The sequence below is a fragment of the Siphateles boraxobius genome, unplaced genomic scaffold, assembly GCF_051911475.1.
Source record: "Siphateles boraxobius isolate OS27281-9 unplaced genomic scaffold, OSU_SipBor_1 48, whole genome shotgun sequence".
NCBI lineage: Eukaryota > Metazoa > Chordata > Actinopteri > Cypriniformes > Leuciscidae > Siphateles > Siphateles boraxobius.
In genome coordinates this window covers 4,460,311-4,480,253 of record NW_027509119.1, presented here as the reverse complement: position 1 = coordinate 4,480,253, position 19,943 = coordinate 4,460,311, and the positions used below count along the sequence as shown (strand labels likewise).

The window sequence follows — 19,943 nt, the reverse complement described above, 5'->3', positions numbered from 1 at the left end:
ATCTATCATTTTTCTACACACACACACCTGGAACTGGAGCACACTCGCAAAGTCCAGTAACAACTATAGTCAAGCATCCATCAACCCCCCCATGAGGGACATCTACCCTGTGTCCAAACTCTCGTCCGCCTTTTCTTCACTCCATCACTTCTACACATTTCTACACACACACACAACCTGCAGATTACCAGCACTCAGAAAAATGCAGCTCTGTCTCGAAACAGATGCGGGGAAATTGTCTTTTGCAGGGTGTTTGTGCCACACAAGGTTTTTTGGAAGAGAAAGAAAAAACGCAATGAAAAATTGAGGATTTTTTTCAGTTGCCATGAATCCTTAATTATAATGTCACTGCCAGGAAAAACAAGCATTCACATGCAAATATGGAATTTAAATGAATCTAGGGAAAGTAAACAAGCTGAAACAGTGAGACGGCATCGAACTGTCAGGTCACGTCCTGATCTCATACCAGCGATACACATCTTTTAATGCTTGTGGCGACCCAAGTGTCTATTCATTGTGCTGCACAAATACTCAAATCGATGAGTTTGTCGATTACAATGTAGTTTCCATGATGAAGGAATGCTTGGAAATACCGTGGAAGTCAATGTTGGGCATTAACTGTTTGATTACAAACATTCCTCAAAATATCTTCCTTAGTGTTCAGAAGAAGAAAGAAATTCATAGAGGTTTGGAACAACTTGGGTGATGGCACAACCTAACACGGGGTTAAATTTGTAGCAGAGATGTGTATGTTGCTTGTGTAAAAAAAAGATGAATCTAAATTAATTATTTTTTTAATAATTAAGCCAAAACCAAAATGTGTTAGGTTGTGCACCGTTCTCGCCTAAATGACGACAGTTTTCAGAATTATTTGGGAGACTTATCTATAAAAATGTCTATAAACTTTTTTAACTTATTTTAACTTGAGCACCGCATTTTTTAGACCGCCACTTTTATGGGTGGTTGCCATGCCAGGGTGTTGCAATGTGGTTGGTTGCTAAGGCTTCCTTAATAGTCTTTAGTACATTGTTGCTAAGGTGTAATGGGTGGTTGCCAGGGTGTTTTTATGCAGTTGCTAGGGTGTTCCAATTAGTCTTTAGCACATTGTTCTGTTGTTTCAAGGGTTCTATGGGTGGTTGGCATGCCTGGGTGTTGCAATGTGGTTGCTAAGGCATTCTTATTAATCTTTAATGTATTGTTGTTAAGGTGGTATGGGTGGTCACCATGATGTTGCTATGCAGTTGCTAGGGTTTTCGGAGTAGTCTTTAGCACATTGTTTTGTTGTTGCAAGGGTTTTATGGGTGGTTGCCATGCCAGGGTGTTGCAACGTGGTTTCTAAGGTGTTCTTAGTGTATTATTGCTAAGGTGTTATGGGTGGTCACCAGGGTGTTGCTACGCAGTTGCTAGGGTGTTCAGAGTAGTATTTAGCACATTGTTCTGTTGTTACAAGGTTTTTATGGGTGGTTGCCACGCCAGGGTGTTGCTATGTTGTTGCTAAAGCGTCCTTAATAGTCTTTAGTGCATTGTTGCTAAGATGTTATGGGTGTTGCTATGCTGTTGCTAGGGTGTTCCGAGTAGTTTAGAGCACAGTGATTTGTTGCAAAGGTTTAATGATTGATTTCCATGCCAGTGTGTTGAAATGTAGTTACTAAGACACACTGAATAGTCTTAAATACCTTGTTAAGAGGTTGCTAGGGTGTTATGGGTAGTCAGTAGGGTGTTGCTATGCAGTTGCTAAGGCATTCTTAGCACAGTAGTCTTTAGCACATTGTTACAGTTACAGTGACAGTGGTGTTATGAATAGTTGCCATTGTGTTGCTATGCAACTACAATGTTCCGAATAGTCTTTAGAGCAGTTGCTAAAGTGTAATCGGTGGTTGCTAGGATGTTATGAGGTCTCTTTCAGTTGTCAATCATAAATTCCTTTTTTTTTTTTTTTCACAGATTAAAATATCTTTTCTGTGCTTTCTGAGAAAATCTGAGCAAATCTACATAAAAATCTCTGCAACTTCAGTTGTGCTTAACATAATCACAGCATGTCAAATATAGAGCTAAGGGGAAAAAACAATGCAGCATTACCCTAATGAGTATGGGAGCATTTATTCCCTTACAAAAAATAATGAGCAAGTTTCACAGACTGTGCCACAAACTCCTTGTCTGTAACTTAATAAACTCAGCAATCAGCTCTAACAATAAGTGAAGATAAGCAACCGTGTTTTCCTATTCACCATGTGCTAGTCCAGATGGTAGCGAGAAGTGAGGCTTCTAAAAGCCTCCAATCAGACCCGTCTAGCAGCTTTAACTAGAACACGCTGAGAAGCCTGCCAATATAAAGTGTTTATAGGCCATTTTCATACAAGAGGAGCAAAGACTACATCAAAGGCCTATAGAGAATACATAGACACACTGGCTTCATCTCAGAAAGATACTATTTTCACAGAAACAGAGTGACAATCTGACGACAAATCTGTGCTACTCTCGTAGATGGTTGGATTCAAATTTTTAGAGTTGCTTGGTAAGGCTATCACCACTATTTCTATTGCTCATTCGAAAGGACAGGGAGTTGAACAAAGCCCTGTATTATTAACTACAATGTGTTGTCCTTCACAGTTATGAATGTACAGGAATAATATCTCAAAAATCATGCTATACGGTTTTGCCTGGCAGACTTAGGGACCAGAAAATCATAGAGACTTCGGCGGTTGGCTCTTCTGACCGGGTAAATAATGTCCCAGCAACCATCCAGAACATGATTGCAACCTCACATTTTACATTAAACTCCAGTTCTGGCACACACACATGGCCGTGAGCACACACATACACACACACACACACTGAACAGGTGGCACTGCCAGAGAGGAAGCTGCAGCAGATGGCATCATGCACCTGACTTACACCAACACTACATTCAACCATTATACTTTCAATTAGATTTATATTAAAGAAAGATCATCTACATGGACAAATCCTCCAGTTTCCCAAAGATGTTTAGCTTTTTTTTATTTTAAACAAAACACTAAAATAGTTGTGATATTGTTGTAAAACTAAATGGACCACTATTTGGTGCTCCGATTGATCGAGTGCCTATCGTTATCAGCTGATAATAGATTTAGCTATACAGTTTAATCTGTGGTCTCTATAAAGATCGATCAGAAGAGCCGATCAGATGACGCAAAACTCGCGAGACAATTTTTTCTATGCGCAGCTATCCAAAATAGAAAAAATAGAAAAGAACCACCGCTCATCCGTCAAAAATGTCTTGTAGAGAGGTGCTGCTACATTAAATCGTCAGGAATTGTAAAAATACAGCAGCCGCACACTCAAAACACTGTGCAAAATCAATTTTAATAGCAAGCTTTCGGTCTTCCGACCTTCTTCAGGCATACAAACAAAGTGAATGTGGCCATACAAAAAGGCCCTTGTCAATCACCTCTCCTGATTGCATGATGCCAGACACCTGTGTTTACATGGCTAAGGCTACAGGGATAGGGAACATGGGAAATGTTGTTCAACATAGCCTATATCAAATATAGCCTTAGGCACAGGGTCTACTGAAAACAAAACATAAATTACATCAAGATTTCAAATCAAAAATAATATACCAAAAAAATCATTACACTACATAAACCTATTCCATGCAAATATCAGGCTATGGCCATCATAAAGCATGGAATAGTCTATAATAATGAGATTAAAGAAACACACTCATATCAAAATCCTCATTAAGGCCCAGTGGTTGTAGAGCTTCTAACATGTAGATCCAATACAGCTCTCTCTGACATAGTCGCCTGTCTACATCACCCCCTCTCTGAGAAGTAACCTGTTCTATTCCCTGAAACCTGAGGGAGGACAGAGGATGTGAGTGGTTATTAAAGTGGCGGGCAACAGGATAATTCATATCATTTCGTCTTATTGAATTTTTGTGTTCGCTGATTCTTTGCTTCAGAGGACGAATAGTTTTACCAATATAGATCATATCACATGTGCATTTAAGCATATATATAAAATTTTTAGTGTTACATGTGATAACCCCTCTTACTGGAAAAGAGTTCCCTGTTCTAGGATGTGTGAAAGTGTTTGTTTTCCACGTATTGTGGCACTGAGCACAGTTGCCACAAGGGTAATTTCCATGTTTGAGGGGAGCCAAAAGTGTCTGTCTAGGGCACTACTTGCCAAAAGAAGGGTGTTACGATCAGTGGGTTTCCTGTAAAGTGTGGTAATGAGGCCTCCATCTTTTAACTCTATCCACATGTCAAGGAAAGATACACGTTGTAGATCATATTTAATTGAGAATTTTAAATCAGCATACACATCATTCAAAAAAGACACAAAATCCATGAGTTCTTCCCTTTTCCCCTGAAAAAGACAAAATATATCATCAAGATATCTGTACCACTTCAGAATTTTTTGACAAAAGGGGTTCCTGTCCGGATTAAAGACAAAATTACACTCAAACATACACATATATAAATTGGCAAAGTCTGGAGCGAAGGTAGAGCCCATGGATGTGCCTTTTAGCTGTAAATAAAAATCCCCTACAAATGAAAAATAGTTTAGCTACCACTGATCGTAACACGCTTCTTTTGGCAAGTAGTGCCCATCCTAAAGCCTTGAAAAATGGCCTACCTAAGAGTCAGTTTTATAGACTGAGGCGCTTATGCCATTCTGATGAAGATTACATAGAAAAGTCTTTGGAAATGAAACAAAGGTTTCTAGAAAGGGGTTATTCTGCTCAGTGTGTTGATAATGCCCATCAGGCTGCCCTGTCGAAACCAAGGGAGATTTTATTGACTAAGAGTATCCAGAAAGAAAATAATTTTTCAGTAACCTGTATCACAACCTTTACCCCTCGGGCTCACATGTTTAAGAGGACCATCCTCAAATACTGGCACATTTTGACCTCAGACCCAGCTCTCATTCAACATTTCAAAGATCCACCCCTTTTCGTTTTTAAAAGAGGGCCAAACTTACGAAATAAATTGGTTAGAGCCAATATATTACCAAGTCCTAGACAGACACTTTTGGCTCCCCTCAAACATGGAAATTACCCTTGTGGCAACTGTGCTCAGTGCCACAATACGTGGAAAACAAACACTTTCACACATCCTAGAACAGGGAACTCTTTTCCAGTAAGAGGGGTTATCACATGTAACACTAAAAATGTTATATATATGCTTAAATGCACATGTGATATGATCTATATTGGTAAAACTATTCGTCCTCTGAAGCAAAGAATCAGCGAACACAAAAATTCAATAAGACGAAATGATATGAATTATCCTGTTGCCCGCCACTTTAATAACCACTCACATCCTCTGTCCTCCCTCAGGTTTCAGGGAATAGAACAGGTTACTTCTCAGAGAGGGGGTGATGTAGACAGGCGACTATGTCAGAGAGAGCTGTATTGGATCTACATGTTAGAAGCTCTACAACCACTGGGCCTTAATGAGGATTTTGATATGAGTGTGTTTCTTTAATCTCATTATTATAGACTATTCCATGCTTTATGATGGCCATAGCCTGATATTTGCATGGAATAGGTTTATGTAGTGTAATGATTTTTTTGGTATATTATTTTTGATTTGAAATCTTGATGTAATTTATGTTTTGTTTTCAGTAGACCCTGTGCCTAAGGCTATATTTGATATAGGCTATGTTGAACTACATTTCCCATGTTCCCTATCCCTTTAGCCTTAGCCATGTAAACACAGGTGTCTGGCATCATGCAATCAGGAGAGGTGATTGACAAGGGCCTTTTTGTATGGCCACATTCACTTTGTTTGTATGCCTGAAGAAGGTCGGAAGACCGAAAGCTTGCTATTAAAATTGATTTTGCACAGTGTTTTGAGTGTGCGGCTGCTGTATTTTTACAATTCTATGCGCAGCTAAAATTTCTTCACTATATTCACCGATCTGGCAGTTCTACCAGGTGTCTGAAAAGGACAATAAACCTGCAATTACAGCAAGAAACTATATCTGTGCAATTTAAGTGCATTTCTTTCCTTCACAGCAGTGTGCCGTCATTCCTTCCTAAAAACCCGAATTTAACGTCCAAATCAGTGATTGGCGTAAACTGCAGTCTACTGTTGCTAAACTACTGTGATCAATAATAAAAACAGTTATTAAAACTGCATTAAGCCGCAAAAGTTATACCCAAACGGCTTTCTGCGCATGCGCTCCGAGACACAGTGGAACAAGGACAAGCAACGTGAACTTTGGCGCCTAAACGGTTAAATACACACGGAAATATATGTCAAAATGCCCGGCTTTGTGAGTATTCGCTTAAACACCATTGGTTATGTCTTAAGTGAACATAAACAGCTGGGAAATTAGTTGTATATGTATCAGTATATTGGATACGTGCATTCGCTCTTAAAGTGACAGCAGCCTAATATTCCTGTTTCAGTCTGTGTCATTAATGTTAATCAAAAAACATAAGATAAAGAGAAATCACTCACTGCTCTTTAGTAGATTGATTCTTCTATATTTAATTTGTAAAGTGAAGACTATGCAGTTGTTTTACATTTGATTACTTTCTGTTGATAAAGACTGTTCTGTTTTTTATTTCACAGGAATGCTATATTTGTTATATATGTATATATTAATATACCTAATATAATATAATAATGTATATACTGTTCCTAATCACCTCTATATGATGCACATGTTGCTTGTGGATAAATAAAGAGTTTTAAATTCATGATACTTTCTCATCTCTTAACTTAACATTTTTATATTTAAAATACATTGTTGTTAAGAACAGCCTATAACCCAAGTGGGTCTATTTCAAGCCTTCTATTTATCATGTAGTATTATTTATTTCGGTATCGGGCAATACTGCGTCCAGTGATCGGTTATCGTCCCCAAAAACCCTGATCGGAGCACCCTTACCAATATATACCAAGACTATAATGAGATGTTATGAACACTTCTTGTAATGAGAGTGTACTAAAACTAATATAAGAACTCAAACCAGGTGATTCCACCTTAAGCTGGTTTTAGCTGGATTTTCCAAATTGAATATTTAAAAAAAAAAAATCAATTTTAGACGTACCTTGATCCAGTATGATGAGCTGAGCACTCGACTGCACATTACCAGCGTCATTCTCAGCTAAACACTGATAGAAACCTTCATCTGACTTGACCAATCCCAGCACCTGCAAGTTCTGCTCCTTCTAAAAAGAGGCAAACAAGAACATTGCTGTCAACTAGAAGACATTTCCATATGCACTCACTGTTATAGTGCATTCTGTACCACAACTTTTCATGACAAAAGGTCAACAGCATTTCTTAACTCAAGTAGAGCTAGCTGGCAACTTACAATGATCTTGAAATAGTCGCTGGGAATGACAGCATCTCCGTTCTTCACCCATTTGATGGTGGGAGCCGGTGAGCCGGTGACCTCACACTCGAAGATTACATCTGTGGCTTCATGAGCATATATGTTAGCAGGTTTCTTCAGGAACTGTGGGGAAGCTGAGAAGAGAAGCAAAAAAAAAATCTAAATTACACTTCAAATGCCTGTATAATTTAGTACTATTAATAACTTCGGGGAAAAAAACATGATTTGCTTAGTTTCGACTCTTCTCAACCTCTAAATATCCTATCCCTAAACACTAAATATGGATAAATATGTATCTCCTAATAGCCAGAGGAGAACGCAAAACCTCCAAAGGCTTGCCATTAGTAAATGAGGTTATTTGAGGTTGGAGAAGATAAACATGACATAGATCATCTCAATAACAAGGTAATGTGCAGCAGAATGATTCAGGTCTGTCTGCTAGGATGTAATTGGGTTGTTGCTCTGTGTTGTGCCTGATTCGCTACCACACAACTACAAGCCAATTTCACATAACACATCACATGCATTACATAACATCCCATCACACAAAACATTACACATAATATGCATGATTCAAATCCTTAAATTGCACAAAATGTACAATTCAAATCCTTAAATTGCACAAAATGCATGTGTGTGTGTATATATATATATCTTTTTATTTTACACAGTCATGTGAAACAACCAATGACATATTACACCGTGTCATTATTTATTTAACAAAAATAAAGGCACAATGGAAAAGCCATGGGTGTCAAACTAAATACACCCTATGATTCACTTGCTTGTAGAGCCACTTTAAGCAGCAATAAGTTAAGGAAATCGTTTTCTGTAAGACAGTATCAGTCTCTCGCATCGTTCTGCAGGAATTTTGGCCCAATCTTCTTCAGTTCATTGAGGTCTGTGAGCATCTGTTTATGCACAGTTCTCTTAAGGTCCCGCCGCAACATTTCAGTTGGGTTCAGGTCTGGAATTTGACTGGGACATTGCAACAACTTGATTATTTGTGGATATGCTGGAGTGCTTGGGATCATTGTCCTGTTGCACGACCCGATTTCGGCCTGTCAGGCTGTCAGGCAGATTAACTCACATTTAACTCTAGAATACTTTGGTATACAGAAGAGTTCATGGTCGACTCAATGACTGAAGGTGCCCAGGTCCTGAGGCAGCAAAACAAGCCACAAATCATCAAAGCGTGCATTATGCCCAAACATATCTACTTTGGTTTTGTCTGTCCAAAGGACATTGTTCCAGAAAGTCTTGAGGTTTGTTCTGATGCAACTTTGCAAACCTAAGCCGTGCTGCCATGTTTCTTTTTTTAGAGAGAAGAAGCTTTCTCCTGGCAACCCTTCCAAACAATGCCATACTTGTCCGTTCTTTTTCTAATTGTACTTTTTTATGAACTTTAACTGAGGCCTGTAGAGTCTGAATTGTAGTTCCCTTTCGTTGTCACTCCGAGTTACGTCGGATGACGACGAATGGGGTTTCGCTTAGAAAGCCTATCAACTTCGAGTATTACAAAACGAGCCAATGGCAAAGAAATGCCATGGGTCTGCGGAATTTGCATGGCGTAACTCCGCCCCACCTCGTGGGTATAAAAGGAGGAAGCCGGCAGCAAGCAGATATGTTTTCGCTTCGGAGCCAAGTGTATTCTTCTCTCCACAAGCCATCTCTGAATTGTCAGCTTTACAAACGAGTACCTCGAGTGTTGGTGTGACGGCGATCTACGGCGAGAGCGTGCTTCCTGCTGATCTGTTGCAGTGGTCTGCCAGTCGGTGCGTTTCTCCCCGGGTGCTTCAACACTTGAGTTTTCTCTCACTAAAAGAGCTTACACGTGGCACGTCTTTTTAAAGATGTCTCGCCCGTGTACTTCTGGTTGCGGCAGATTGGTATCGGACTCTGATGGGCACGAGCGTTGCATAGTATGTTTGGGCATTGATCATGCTAGAGCAGCGCTCGTGGATGACTCATGTTCTCTCTGTGGGAACATGACCATCGCGTCATTACGGTCGAGACTCCGTGAACTCGCAAGAGTGAGAGTCCCCTCATCCACCCCCCGTCCTGCGGCTGGTGGCCAGGGTGATCTGAGGGTTACGGTCTGGAACAAGGCGCCGACTATGTGTCCGCGACCCCAGCCCCCCTCTTCAATGACGGTGCCCGCTAGTGAACTGCTGATTCCCGCGGGTCTACCCTCTGGTGGCCCGCGGGCTTCAGTTGAAGCTACAGAGGAAGATGCCATGTCTGTTGCAGCATCACTAGGCGGGTTTGACTCTTCTGGAAGTGAGGGCTCGTCACAGCTGCCACCTTCCGGTGTGCATACGGCTGTGCTCGAGTCTGATCCGGAGATGACGGCCATGCTTTCCCGGGCAGCCGCGAGCATCGGACTTGAGTGGAGGCCTCCACCCTGTCCTGAGCGCTCGCGGCTGGACGATTGGTTTTTGGGTAAGGCCGCCGACCCTCGTCCTCGGCAAACCCCAATACCTTTCTTCCCGGATGTGCATGATGAGATCTCGAAGTCCTGGAAGACCCCCCTGTCTTCTCGGGACCGCTCGCTGGTCTCATCCGCCTTTCCTCCCCTCGATGAGGCAGCTGCCCGTGGGTACACTGGGCTTCCCCCGGTTGAACGCTCTGTTGCCATGCAACTATGTCCGCAGAGTGCTTCTTCTCGGGGCGAGCCTAAGCACCCATCCAAAGCCTGTAGATTTTCGTCGACCCTGGTGGCGAAGTCTTACAGAGCGGCGGGACAGGCGGCTGCTTCACTGCATGCTATGGCCACTCTGCAGGTCTACCAGGCCCAGATGCTCAGAGACATGCACGAGGGTAGGACAAACCCAGGGCTCTTTGATGAGCTGCGCGCCGCGACCGACCTTGCTCTCCGGGCGACGAAGGTTACCGCGCGCTCCCTGGGTTTGGTGATGTCCACAGCTGTGGTCCAGGAGCGACATCTGTGGCTGAACCTGGCTGACATGCGGGACGCTGAGCGGACCCGTCTGCTTAACGCCCCCTTGTCCCAGGCCGGCCTCTTCGGCGGTGCAGTTGAAGACTTTGCCCAACAGTTTTCAACTGCCCAGAAACAGACCGAGGCCATCAAACACATTCTGCCCCGCCGGCCCGCTGCTGCCTCCACCTTGCCGGCCGGGCAGACGCCTCGACCTGTTTCCCGCCGAGGGCGCCCTCCTGCGGCTCCCGCCCCTCCCGCCCGGACCACGCAGCAGCCTCCACCCAGGGCCGGTCGCGGAGGAAGCCGTAAGAAGGCGCCACAGCCCTCTCCTGTCCCGCCCCCCGCTAAACGCCGGGCCAAGCGGCGCTCTTGAGACGGGCTGCTCAGGGATGATGATTGTTTCTCAGGAGGTGGTAGCAGGACCACTCCTTCCCCCGGTGGAGGGCCGGGGGAGAATCTTTTGTTCTCCACTCCCCGCTGCTCACCCACGGGTGGGCAGCACCCTAATGTGGTTAAAGACAGAAACAATCCCCTCTTCCCTGAGCTCACAGAGTTCTCGGGCGACACAGAGCGCCGCCCACAAGCCGTGCTCTCCTCGCCCCCCTCTGTCCCAGAGGCGGTTGACACGGCGTGCCGTCCACGGACCGCTTCGCCCCTGTCCCCCTCTGTCGCCAGACCCCTGGCAGAGCAGGCCCCCGCGGGACGACCAGCCTGGTCCTCCCCTGGCCCCCTCTGCCAGGGTGCGGTTGCTAACTGTGCCCCCTCTCCGGGCCGCTATGCCGTCCACATCTGGGCCAGTTACTCCGCCTCGCTGCCCCTCCGGGGGGACGCCTGTGGCCCGCATGATCCCGTTGGTTCAGTTCCTGGGAGCCTGGCTAGAGCTTCCCCGTCTGTCCCACTGGATCGCGCGTACCGTCAGGCTCGGCTATGCGATTCAGTTCGCACGGTCTCCTCCCCGCTTCAGGGGAGTCCGCTCCACTTTGGTCGGTGGCAATGCCCCTATCATGAGAGCAGAGATTGCCACCCTGCTGGCGAAGGGTGCAATCGAGACTGTCCCTCCAGCCGAGATGAGGTCCGGCTTCTACAGCCCCTACTTCATTGTCCCCAAGAAAACCGGTGGGTTACGGCCAATCCTGGACCTGCGCGTGCTGAACCGCTCCCTTCATCGGATGCCGTTCAAGATGCTCACCGCCAAACGCGTTTTCGAATGCATACGGCCCCAGGATTGGTTTGCAGCGATCGACCTGAAGGACGCCTACTTTCATGTCTCCATTCTTCCTCGACACAGACCGTTCCTCCGGTTTGCTTTCGAGGGGCAGGCATACCAGTACGCGGTTCTCCCTTTCGGGCTAGCCCTGTCTCCTCGCATCTTCACGAAGGTCGTCGAGGCGGCCCTTGTTCCCCTTCGAGAGCAAGGGGTTCGCATCCTGAGTTATATCGACGACTGGCTGATCCTAGCTCACTCTCGAGATCAGGTTTGCGAACACAGGGACCGAGTGCTCCGGCACCTAGCCCGTCTGGGCCTTCGGGTCAACTGGGAGAAGAGCAAACTTTGCCCCGTGCAGAGGATCTCTTTTCTCGGTATGGACATCGACTCGGTCGCCATGTCCGCGCAGCTTACGAGCGAGCGCGCGCAGTCACTGCTGACTTGCCTAAGACAATTCGAGGGCAAGAGTGCGGTTCCACTGAAACTTTTTCAGAGGCTCCTGGGGCATATGGCATCTGCAGCCGCGGTCACGCCGCTCGGATTGCTTCATATGAGACCGCTTCAGCTTTGGCTTCGCGACCGAGTCCCGAGGTGGGCATGGCAACACGGCACGTTCCGAGTACCAGTTACTCCGACCTGCCGTCAGTTCTTCACCCCGTGGTCGAACCTCGATTTTCTCAGGGCCGGTGTCCCCCTGGCTCGAGCTTCCCGGCATGTTGTTGTCTCAACAGATGCCTCCACCACGGGCTGGGGCGCCATGTGCAATGGACATGCTGCTGCGGGCTCCTGGACAGGACCCCAGCGGCTGTGGCATGTCAATTGCCTCGAGTTGTTGGCAGTACGCCTTGCCCTGCACCGCTTCCGGGCGTTGCTCAGGGGTCAACACGTACTAGTCCGCTCAGACAATACCGCCACTGTAGCGTACATCAACCATCAAGGTGGTCTACGTTCCCGCCGTATGTCACAACTCGCTCGCCACCTCCTCCTATGGAGTCAGAAGCATCTGAGGTCGCTTCGAGCCATCTTCATTCCCGGAGCGCTGAACTGTGCAGCCGACGAGCTCTCACGGCTTCAGCCCCTCCCTGGAGAATGGCGACTCCATCCCCAGTCGGTTCAGCTGATTTGGGACCAGTTCGGGGACGCGCAGATAGATCTGTTTGCCTCTCACGACTCGACCCACTGCGCCCAGTTCTATTCCCTGACCGAGGGCACGCTCGGCACGGATGCTCTGGCGCACAGCTGGCCGCAGGGCCGCAAGTATGCGTTTCCCCCAGTGAGCCTTCTTGCGCACACTTTGCGCAAGGTCAGGGAGGACGAGGAGCAGGTCATTCTGGTTGCCCCTTACTGGCCCAACCGGACCTGGTTCCCCGAACTAGTACTCCTCGCGACAGCACCTCCCTGGCCGATCCCTCTGAGGAAGAACCTTCTTTCTCAGGGACGGGGCACCCTATGGCACCCTCGTCCCGATCTTTGGAACCTCCACGTGTGGCTCCTGGATGGGACGAGGCAGGTTTGAGTACCCTACCACCAGCGGTGGTGGCTACCATCACTTCCGCTAGAGCGTCGTCCACGAGACACGTCTATGCGTTGAAGTGGAACCTCTTCGTCAACTGGTGCTCTTCTCACCGAGAAGACCCCCGGAGATGCTCGATCAGTGTTTTGCTTTCCTTCCTTCAACAGGGGCTGGAGCGAAGGCTGTCTCCCTCCACCCTGAAGGTCTATGTTGCCGCCATTGCCGCACATCATGACCTCATCGAAGGTAAGTCGGTAGGGAAGCACGACCTGATCATCAGGTTCCTGAGAGGAGCGAGGAGACTAAATCCTCCTCGTCCTCCTCTCGTTCCCTCTTGGGACCTCTCAGTGGTTCTAACTGCCCTGAAGAGTGCTCCCTTTGAGCCCCTGCAATCAGTTGAGCTTAAGTTCCTGTCGATGAAGACAGCGCTTCTGGTTGCACTGGCCTCCATCAAGAGGGTTGGGGACCTGCACGCATTCTCCGTTGACGAAGCGTGCCTGGAATTTGGGCCGGCTTACTCTCACGTGATCCTGAGACCCCGGCCTGGATATGTGCCCAAGGTTCCTACCACTCCCTTCCGGGACCAGGTGGTGAACCTGCAAGCGCTGCCCTCGGAGGAGGCAGACCCAGCCTTGGCACTGCTCTGTCCAGTACGCGCTCTCCGCGCCTATGTAGACAGAACGCAGTGTTTCAGGACCTCAGACCAGCTCTTGTCTGTTATGGTGGGAAGCTGAAGGGAAAGGCTCTCTCCAAGCAAAGGTTGTCTCACTGGATAGTGGACACCATTGCCTTGGCTTACCAGCAGCAAGGTCGACCGTGCCCCCTTGGTGTGACTGCCCACTCCACCCGGAGTGTGGCGTCCTCTTGGGCTCTAGCGCATGGCGCCTCGCTAACAGACATCTGCAGAGCTGCAGGCTGGGCGACACCTAACACATTCGCCAGATTCTATAATCTCCGAGTGGAGCCTGTGTCCTCTCGTGTACTCGCTTCAACCAGCTAGTACCGGACCCGCTCAGGTGTCTTCGCTTGCTCGCCATTCCACTCCACGGACTGGATACGTGCGATATTTTCCTCAGGTGAGCTTCTCCGAAAGCCCTGAGCTCCTCCAGCACTCCTGACGTCGGCGCCAGTGTCTATTGCCTGTGCGTCGGCTAGGTGCCTCCCGTGTGCATGGTCCCTCCTCTGAGCGACCCCCACATGTGTATTTCCACTGTAAGCCTCTCTGAGCGTGTGTCTTTCCCTTGGCAAGCCACCTTGCCACCCCTGGGGTTGAAATATTCCACCTGCGGCTGGACACCCCAGTGTTTCCCATATGCTTCCTTCGGGTCATATGTGTATTCTCTAAGTCCCCCCCCTCCGGGCTGGCATTAATTGCATACTTCCCCTAGCTTGGGATATGCTTCCCAGTGTACCTTGGTATTCCTGTGTTATATGGAGTCCTTTGTCCAGGCTGACAGGGATCTCGATTTACGCAGGGCACTGGAAGACAGCTGAGAAGGTGGCGTGATTAGACTGGTAACCCCATTCGTCGTCATCCGACGTAACTCGGAGTGACAACGAAAGGGAACGTCTACGGTTACGTATGTAACCCTCGTTCCCTGAGTAGGGAACGGAGACGTTACGTCTGCCTGCCACTTTCCGCTGTACCGCGGGGATCGCCTGAGCTCAGTCTTGGCTCCTCAGCGAAGAAACATATCTGCTTGCTGCCGGCTTCCTCCTTTTATACCCACGAGGTGGGGCGGAGTTACGCCATGCAAATTCCGCAGACCCATGGCATTTCTTTGCCATTGGCTCGTTTTGTAATACTCGAAGTTGATAGGCTTTCTAAGCGAAACCCCATTCGTCGTCATCCGACGTAACGTCTCCGTTCCCTACTCAGGGAACGAGGGTTACATACGTAACCGTAGACGTTCTGTGTTTTGCAATTTCTCCGAGCATTGCACGGTCTGACCTTGGGGTGAATTTGCTGGGATGTTCACTTCTGGGAAGAAAACTGTATACAGACTATATATTCAATTCTGTATTTGAAATGTACTTCAAATTGTTTGTAAAAGGCTGTATAACCCTTCTCAGATTGATGGCATCAACAAATGCTTCTCTAAGATCATTGCTGATGTCTTTCCTCCTTGGCATTGTATTTTAACACACACCTGAATGCTCTAGACCAGCAAACTGCCCAAACCTCTGCTTATATAGAGCTGATCACACTTGCTGATGATCGATTTATCAAAGACGTTTGATTGGTAGCACCTCACTGCTACTTACCCTCTTAATTCTTATGGAAGAAGTAGGGGTGTAGTTAGTTTGTCACCCATGTCATGTGTTGTTGTTCATCGGAGGTTGTATTTACCTCATTTTGAGACATGCCAAGGACCAGATGAATTATGTCCAAACACATAAAACTATATTGCCCATATGTCCCCATCCTGTTGTGTTTTTTTAATTCTTGATCTCATAAATACTGTATATCAGTAAAACAGACCACACAATTATTTTTAGAATAATACAACAATGAATGTAAGTGAATGGGGGAGGGGTGTGTGTGGGTGTGTCGGTGTGTGTGTGTGTGTGTGTTCACAGTGAGCATAGGAGATAAAATAGCAAATAAAAATTATGAATTTTCATGAAATAAATAATACATTTGTGTGATTGTCAGTATACATTCTCAAAATCCCCATCCAAAGCTAGATTGGCTACATAAAGCTAACCTGAGCTAAAATGCAGATTATTGGATGTAGAATATCTGTATCTAGCATATGTAAGATAAGTTGCCGGATCAGGGCCACACTGACTGAGGTAAGGTGATGAATGGCTGAGAGTGTGTGCTCCTGCAGTTTGCTGAGGTCTGCACACACATCCTGCTGAAAAACACTTGTCACACACTGCTGGGTTCCTGCTCAAGCCAGCTCCACACGGGACAGATGGTTCATGTTTCAATCACTCAGTATATCTCAAGCCCAGGAGCACATACACAGGGGAAGCACTGTACAAATGCTACAAATATACAGATGTGTGATTGTACAAACGCTTGCATTATTGCTGGACAACGACAGAACCATCCTAAGCCAGTTTTCATATTAAAGTCAACACAAAACAGAATTCAAAACCTATTTTACTTCCTTAAGCTGATTTACCTCCTAGTGTGAAAAACGATACAGCAAGACATGGTTTTGTTATCAGGAACTTGCTGGATTGTGAAAAGTGAGCATTTTAAACCAAAATGGAGGCAGACCTGATCGCTTTTTTGCAGTTGGTTGTGGAGAGGACTGTTCACGTTGCATTAATGTTCACCAGAATACATTTTCTGCATTAACTATTGTCAAGATTTTAGCTGTATTACCTCCAAATTGTGTCCTAAAACCATGCTTTAAAAGCTTTTATTTGGTTAACATTATTTTCCACTTTCACACATCTTAGGTTATGCCAATCAAAGTCATTTCAGAGAAATAGCAAGTTGAATAATGAAGATATTCTTTTGAAATAATGTGTATGAGTGATTCATGCACAATAACACTAGGAGCTAGTGATGCACCGATATTAACATTTTGGGCCGATACGATAACCGATAATGCTTTATATTTGAAAGCCGATAACCGATATATTGGCCGATAAATGTAAATCCACATTTTTATATACTTTTTGAGTGCCTAATTACAAAAACAAAAGTCTCATGTCCCAATCACACAATTATGGTGTTCTAATGATAAAATGTTATGTATTCTATATGACAGACTTGCATGTTGCACTTAACTGTATTTTTCTTTTTTGAAGTGATTCCAATTATATTTAAAGCCATTCAAAACCATCATGGTGAACAGTGCGCATCTGAAGTGTCTCAGCTCAAGAAAATAATACATTACTTATCGGCTTTGGCCTAATTTTCTTATCGGGCCGATAATGATAACATTAAAAATAAACATATATCGGTCGATACCGATATGCTGGCCGATATATCGTGCATCCCTACTAGGAGCATGTATTAAGAAAGTAAATAATTGTGATTTGATGTTGACTTTAAGAAATAAATGTGAGGAAAGGGTGCTGAGACAACAGAAGAAAAGCTAAAGATAAAGCCAGAGCATTTGTTTCATGGTCACAGACCGGTTACGTTCCCTATACGTTCTACATGGAGATTATAGTGAGGATAAAACCATCTCAAATGACCACACAGCTCTTATCACTGCCTCACTTGCATTCATGAGCATGTCTCAGGTTTCCCGCTGTATTACAGGCAATGTCAAAGCTCAACACACACTCCTGTTTCCATTCATCTACCCTGCATTTCAGAGTAGGCTGAGAAATAACAGCAGCCTATACAAGCCACTCGCTTCTGTTCTGTGTATCACAGAAAAGACCGTCTATCAAAGTTTAATAAGATTCTGGGCATTTCACCTACAGTAAAACAAACACGTAGAGAGCAGAGGTTCCCGGATCAATCCGCTCACACTTCTGCATGTTGACTAGTAACGTATGGCTGACATTTAAAATATGAGCAAACAAGACATGAACGTTTTATTTCACATTTGAAACAGGAACACAAGAATGTTCGGGATTCAATACAACTGCTCTATCAATAGCATTATCCTGATTAGCACAGAAAATATTTCTGATTTGTTAAAACAAGTTAAAATAACTTGCAATGGGAGTAAACAAGACCAGCATTCCCTAGGGATAACAAGCAGAAGTGTGAATCTCATACTTGTGTTAAAGCATGAATTATTCAGCAAAAACTACTGTTCTAGGCAAACTAACGTTAGGTTGTGTGTTTCCGATGTAATTCCTGTGAGTGAACATGATACCTTTCTGGTTACTATTATGCAAAACTTGCCAAGTTTATTGGCTTGACGTGTCACTGAAGTTGAAAGACAGGATACAAATAAATCTATAAATATTACACCATAATTATCCAGCAATTATTACTCATGCCAACATGCATCATGTGTCTTGTGGCTATACATGTATTTTTGCTTTTATGGACAGTCTTTATACTTCTTGTGAAAAAAAGTACAATTTATCATACTTTAAAATAAAATAAAAAAATATATATTATGGGAATAATATACTTAAGAAGTGTGAACTGAATGTAATGTTTCCTGATACATGTTATTTGAAATTAAATTAAAATGTATTAAATTTAAATTAACTGCAATTAGTTGAACTTGACATGTAGTTAGGACTTAAGTACATCTTTATGTGTTCAATTCTGTTGTCTTTAAAATATGGTTAAACTGCATTGTTGAATGTACCAACAAACATTTATGGTAAACTAAAATATATATTTGTAGGGTTGGGCGGTACTACGGTAATATCGTATACCGCTGGGTCTTAAAATAGCAACGGTATCGGTTTCAATACCGTCATTACCGGCACTTATATATAATATATAAATATAATTTATTCAATGCCTAAAAATGCTTATGTAGTTGTCATCAAGTGACAGTGTGGAGGAGAAAGAGAGAGCGAGAGAAGGGAGATGCGGTAAATACTGACGAGGCAATTTGTAAATGTTGCAATAAAAAAGGTGACCGCGAGAGATGGAAACACCTCTAACCTAATGTCGCATCTCCGAAACAACCACCCACTCACTGCTGCGAGGATGCATTTTGCCCCGAGTTCATTAAATAAGCGCATTAGTTTATATTTGTTAAAATATTATAATGTTATTTTTTTTTTACGTTGATAATGAAAACTGAACAGCACGAGTAAGATGGGATGCATCGGGACTCAGACATTGACAACTTAATTAAGTTTCATTTTGTAAAAGGCCTTTCTTTAAAGTGAATTTCGTTTTGTATAAATTGTATCTTAATTTTAATATTTTTTTTATCAACCAATTGCCTGGATTTAATAAATAAGAATCAAATATAGCAGACAACATAATCATGACATGTGCATCATGTGCAAATCATGTGCATTTCTCTCTATGCGCGTTCATACGGAAATGGCGATCATCAAATTCATTAAACGAAACTATTCAAAACGAAAAGAAATAGGCTAGCCTACTCTCTGATTATGTAATCCATGATGTGCATTTCTCTCTATCGTTCACTATGGAGATGGCGATTCATCAATTTCTTTAAACGAAACAATTCAAAAGGAAAAGAAATAGGCTAGCCTACTCTCTGATTATGTAATCCATGATGTGCATTTCTCTCTATCGTTCACTATGGAGATGGCGATTCGTCAAATTATTTAAACGAAACAATTCAAAAGGAAAAGAAATATAGACAGCATACTCTCTGATTAATCCATGATGTGCATTTCTCTCTATAGGCGCGTTCACTACGGAGATATCAATCGTCAATTTCATTAAACGAAACAATTCAAAACGAAAAGAAAAAGGCTAGCCTATATCTTCTGATTTTGTAATCCATGATTTGCATTTCTCTCTATATATCTATGTATATCTCTATACACAACGTGCTCGGGTTGGCCTTGATTTTTTTTTTTTTTTTTTTTTGCCCGATCTGGTATTCAGTTTCTGAACGGTGTAGGCACAAGCCAACAGTTTGGTGACGCTGTCTGAGCCTTATGTCATAATTTTTAATTAGTCACGGTAATACCGAATACCCCGGTAAAATAGGGAGGAGGTTTGACGGTATAAAAATGTGGATACCGCCCAAGCCTATTTCTAATAATTAAGTTAAAATATATATCAACTAAGTGTTTTATCAAAAATAACCATATTATAATCAAGTACTTTAAATGTGCTTTTGAGTGTTAGTCAACACATCAAAGTAAGTGTACTTCTTTAAAGCACAACAAAAGATCATTAAATCAAGATTTTTCTAATAATTGGAATGTTGCGCAAAACTTAAAAAAAATTATAATTCAGAATTACATTTAAATCATCATTTTGATCCTGGTTTACATTTACATTTAGGATAGATTAACTTTAATCCTGCTGTTCCATTATTTTAAACTCTGAGTTAAATCTCAG

At 44.1% G+C, this 19,943-nt stretch overlaps 1 protein-coding gene across 10 annotated transcripts in view; it reads right to left on the bottom strand.

The window, feature by feature from the left end:
- Positions 1–19,943, bottom strand: part of neo1a (neogenin 1a) — a 207,095-nt gene that overhangs the window by 51,647 nt on the left and 135,505 nt on the right. For all 10 annotated transcript variants that reach the window (XM_077201654.1, XM_077201658.1, XM_077201655.1 and 7 more), the window contains exons 6-7: positions 7,322–7,476; positions 7,055–7,175 (exon numbers count right to left, since the gene is read on the bottom strand). In XM_077201654.1, the coding sequence (XP_077057769.1) occupies positions 7,055–7,175; positions 7,322–7,476 (276 nt within the window). The remainder of the gene's footprint in view (positions 1–7,054; positions 7,176–7,321; positions 7,477–19,943) is intronic.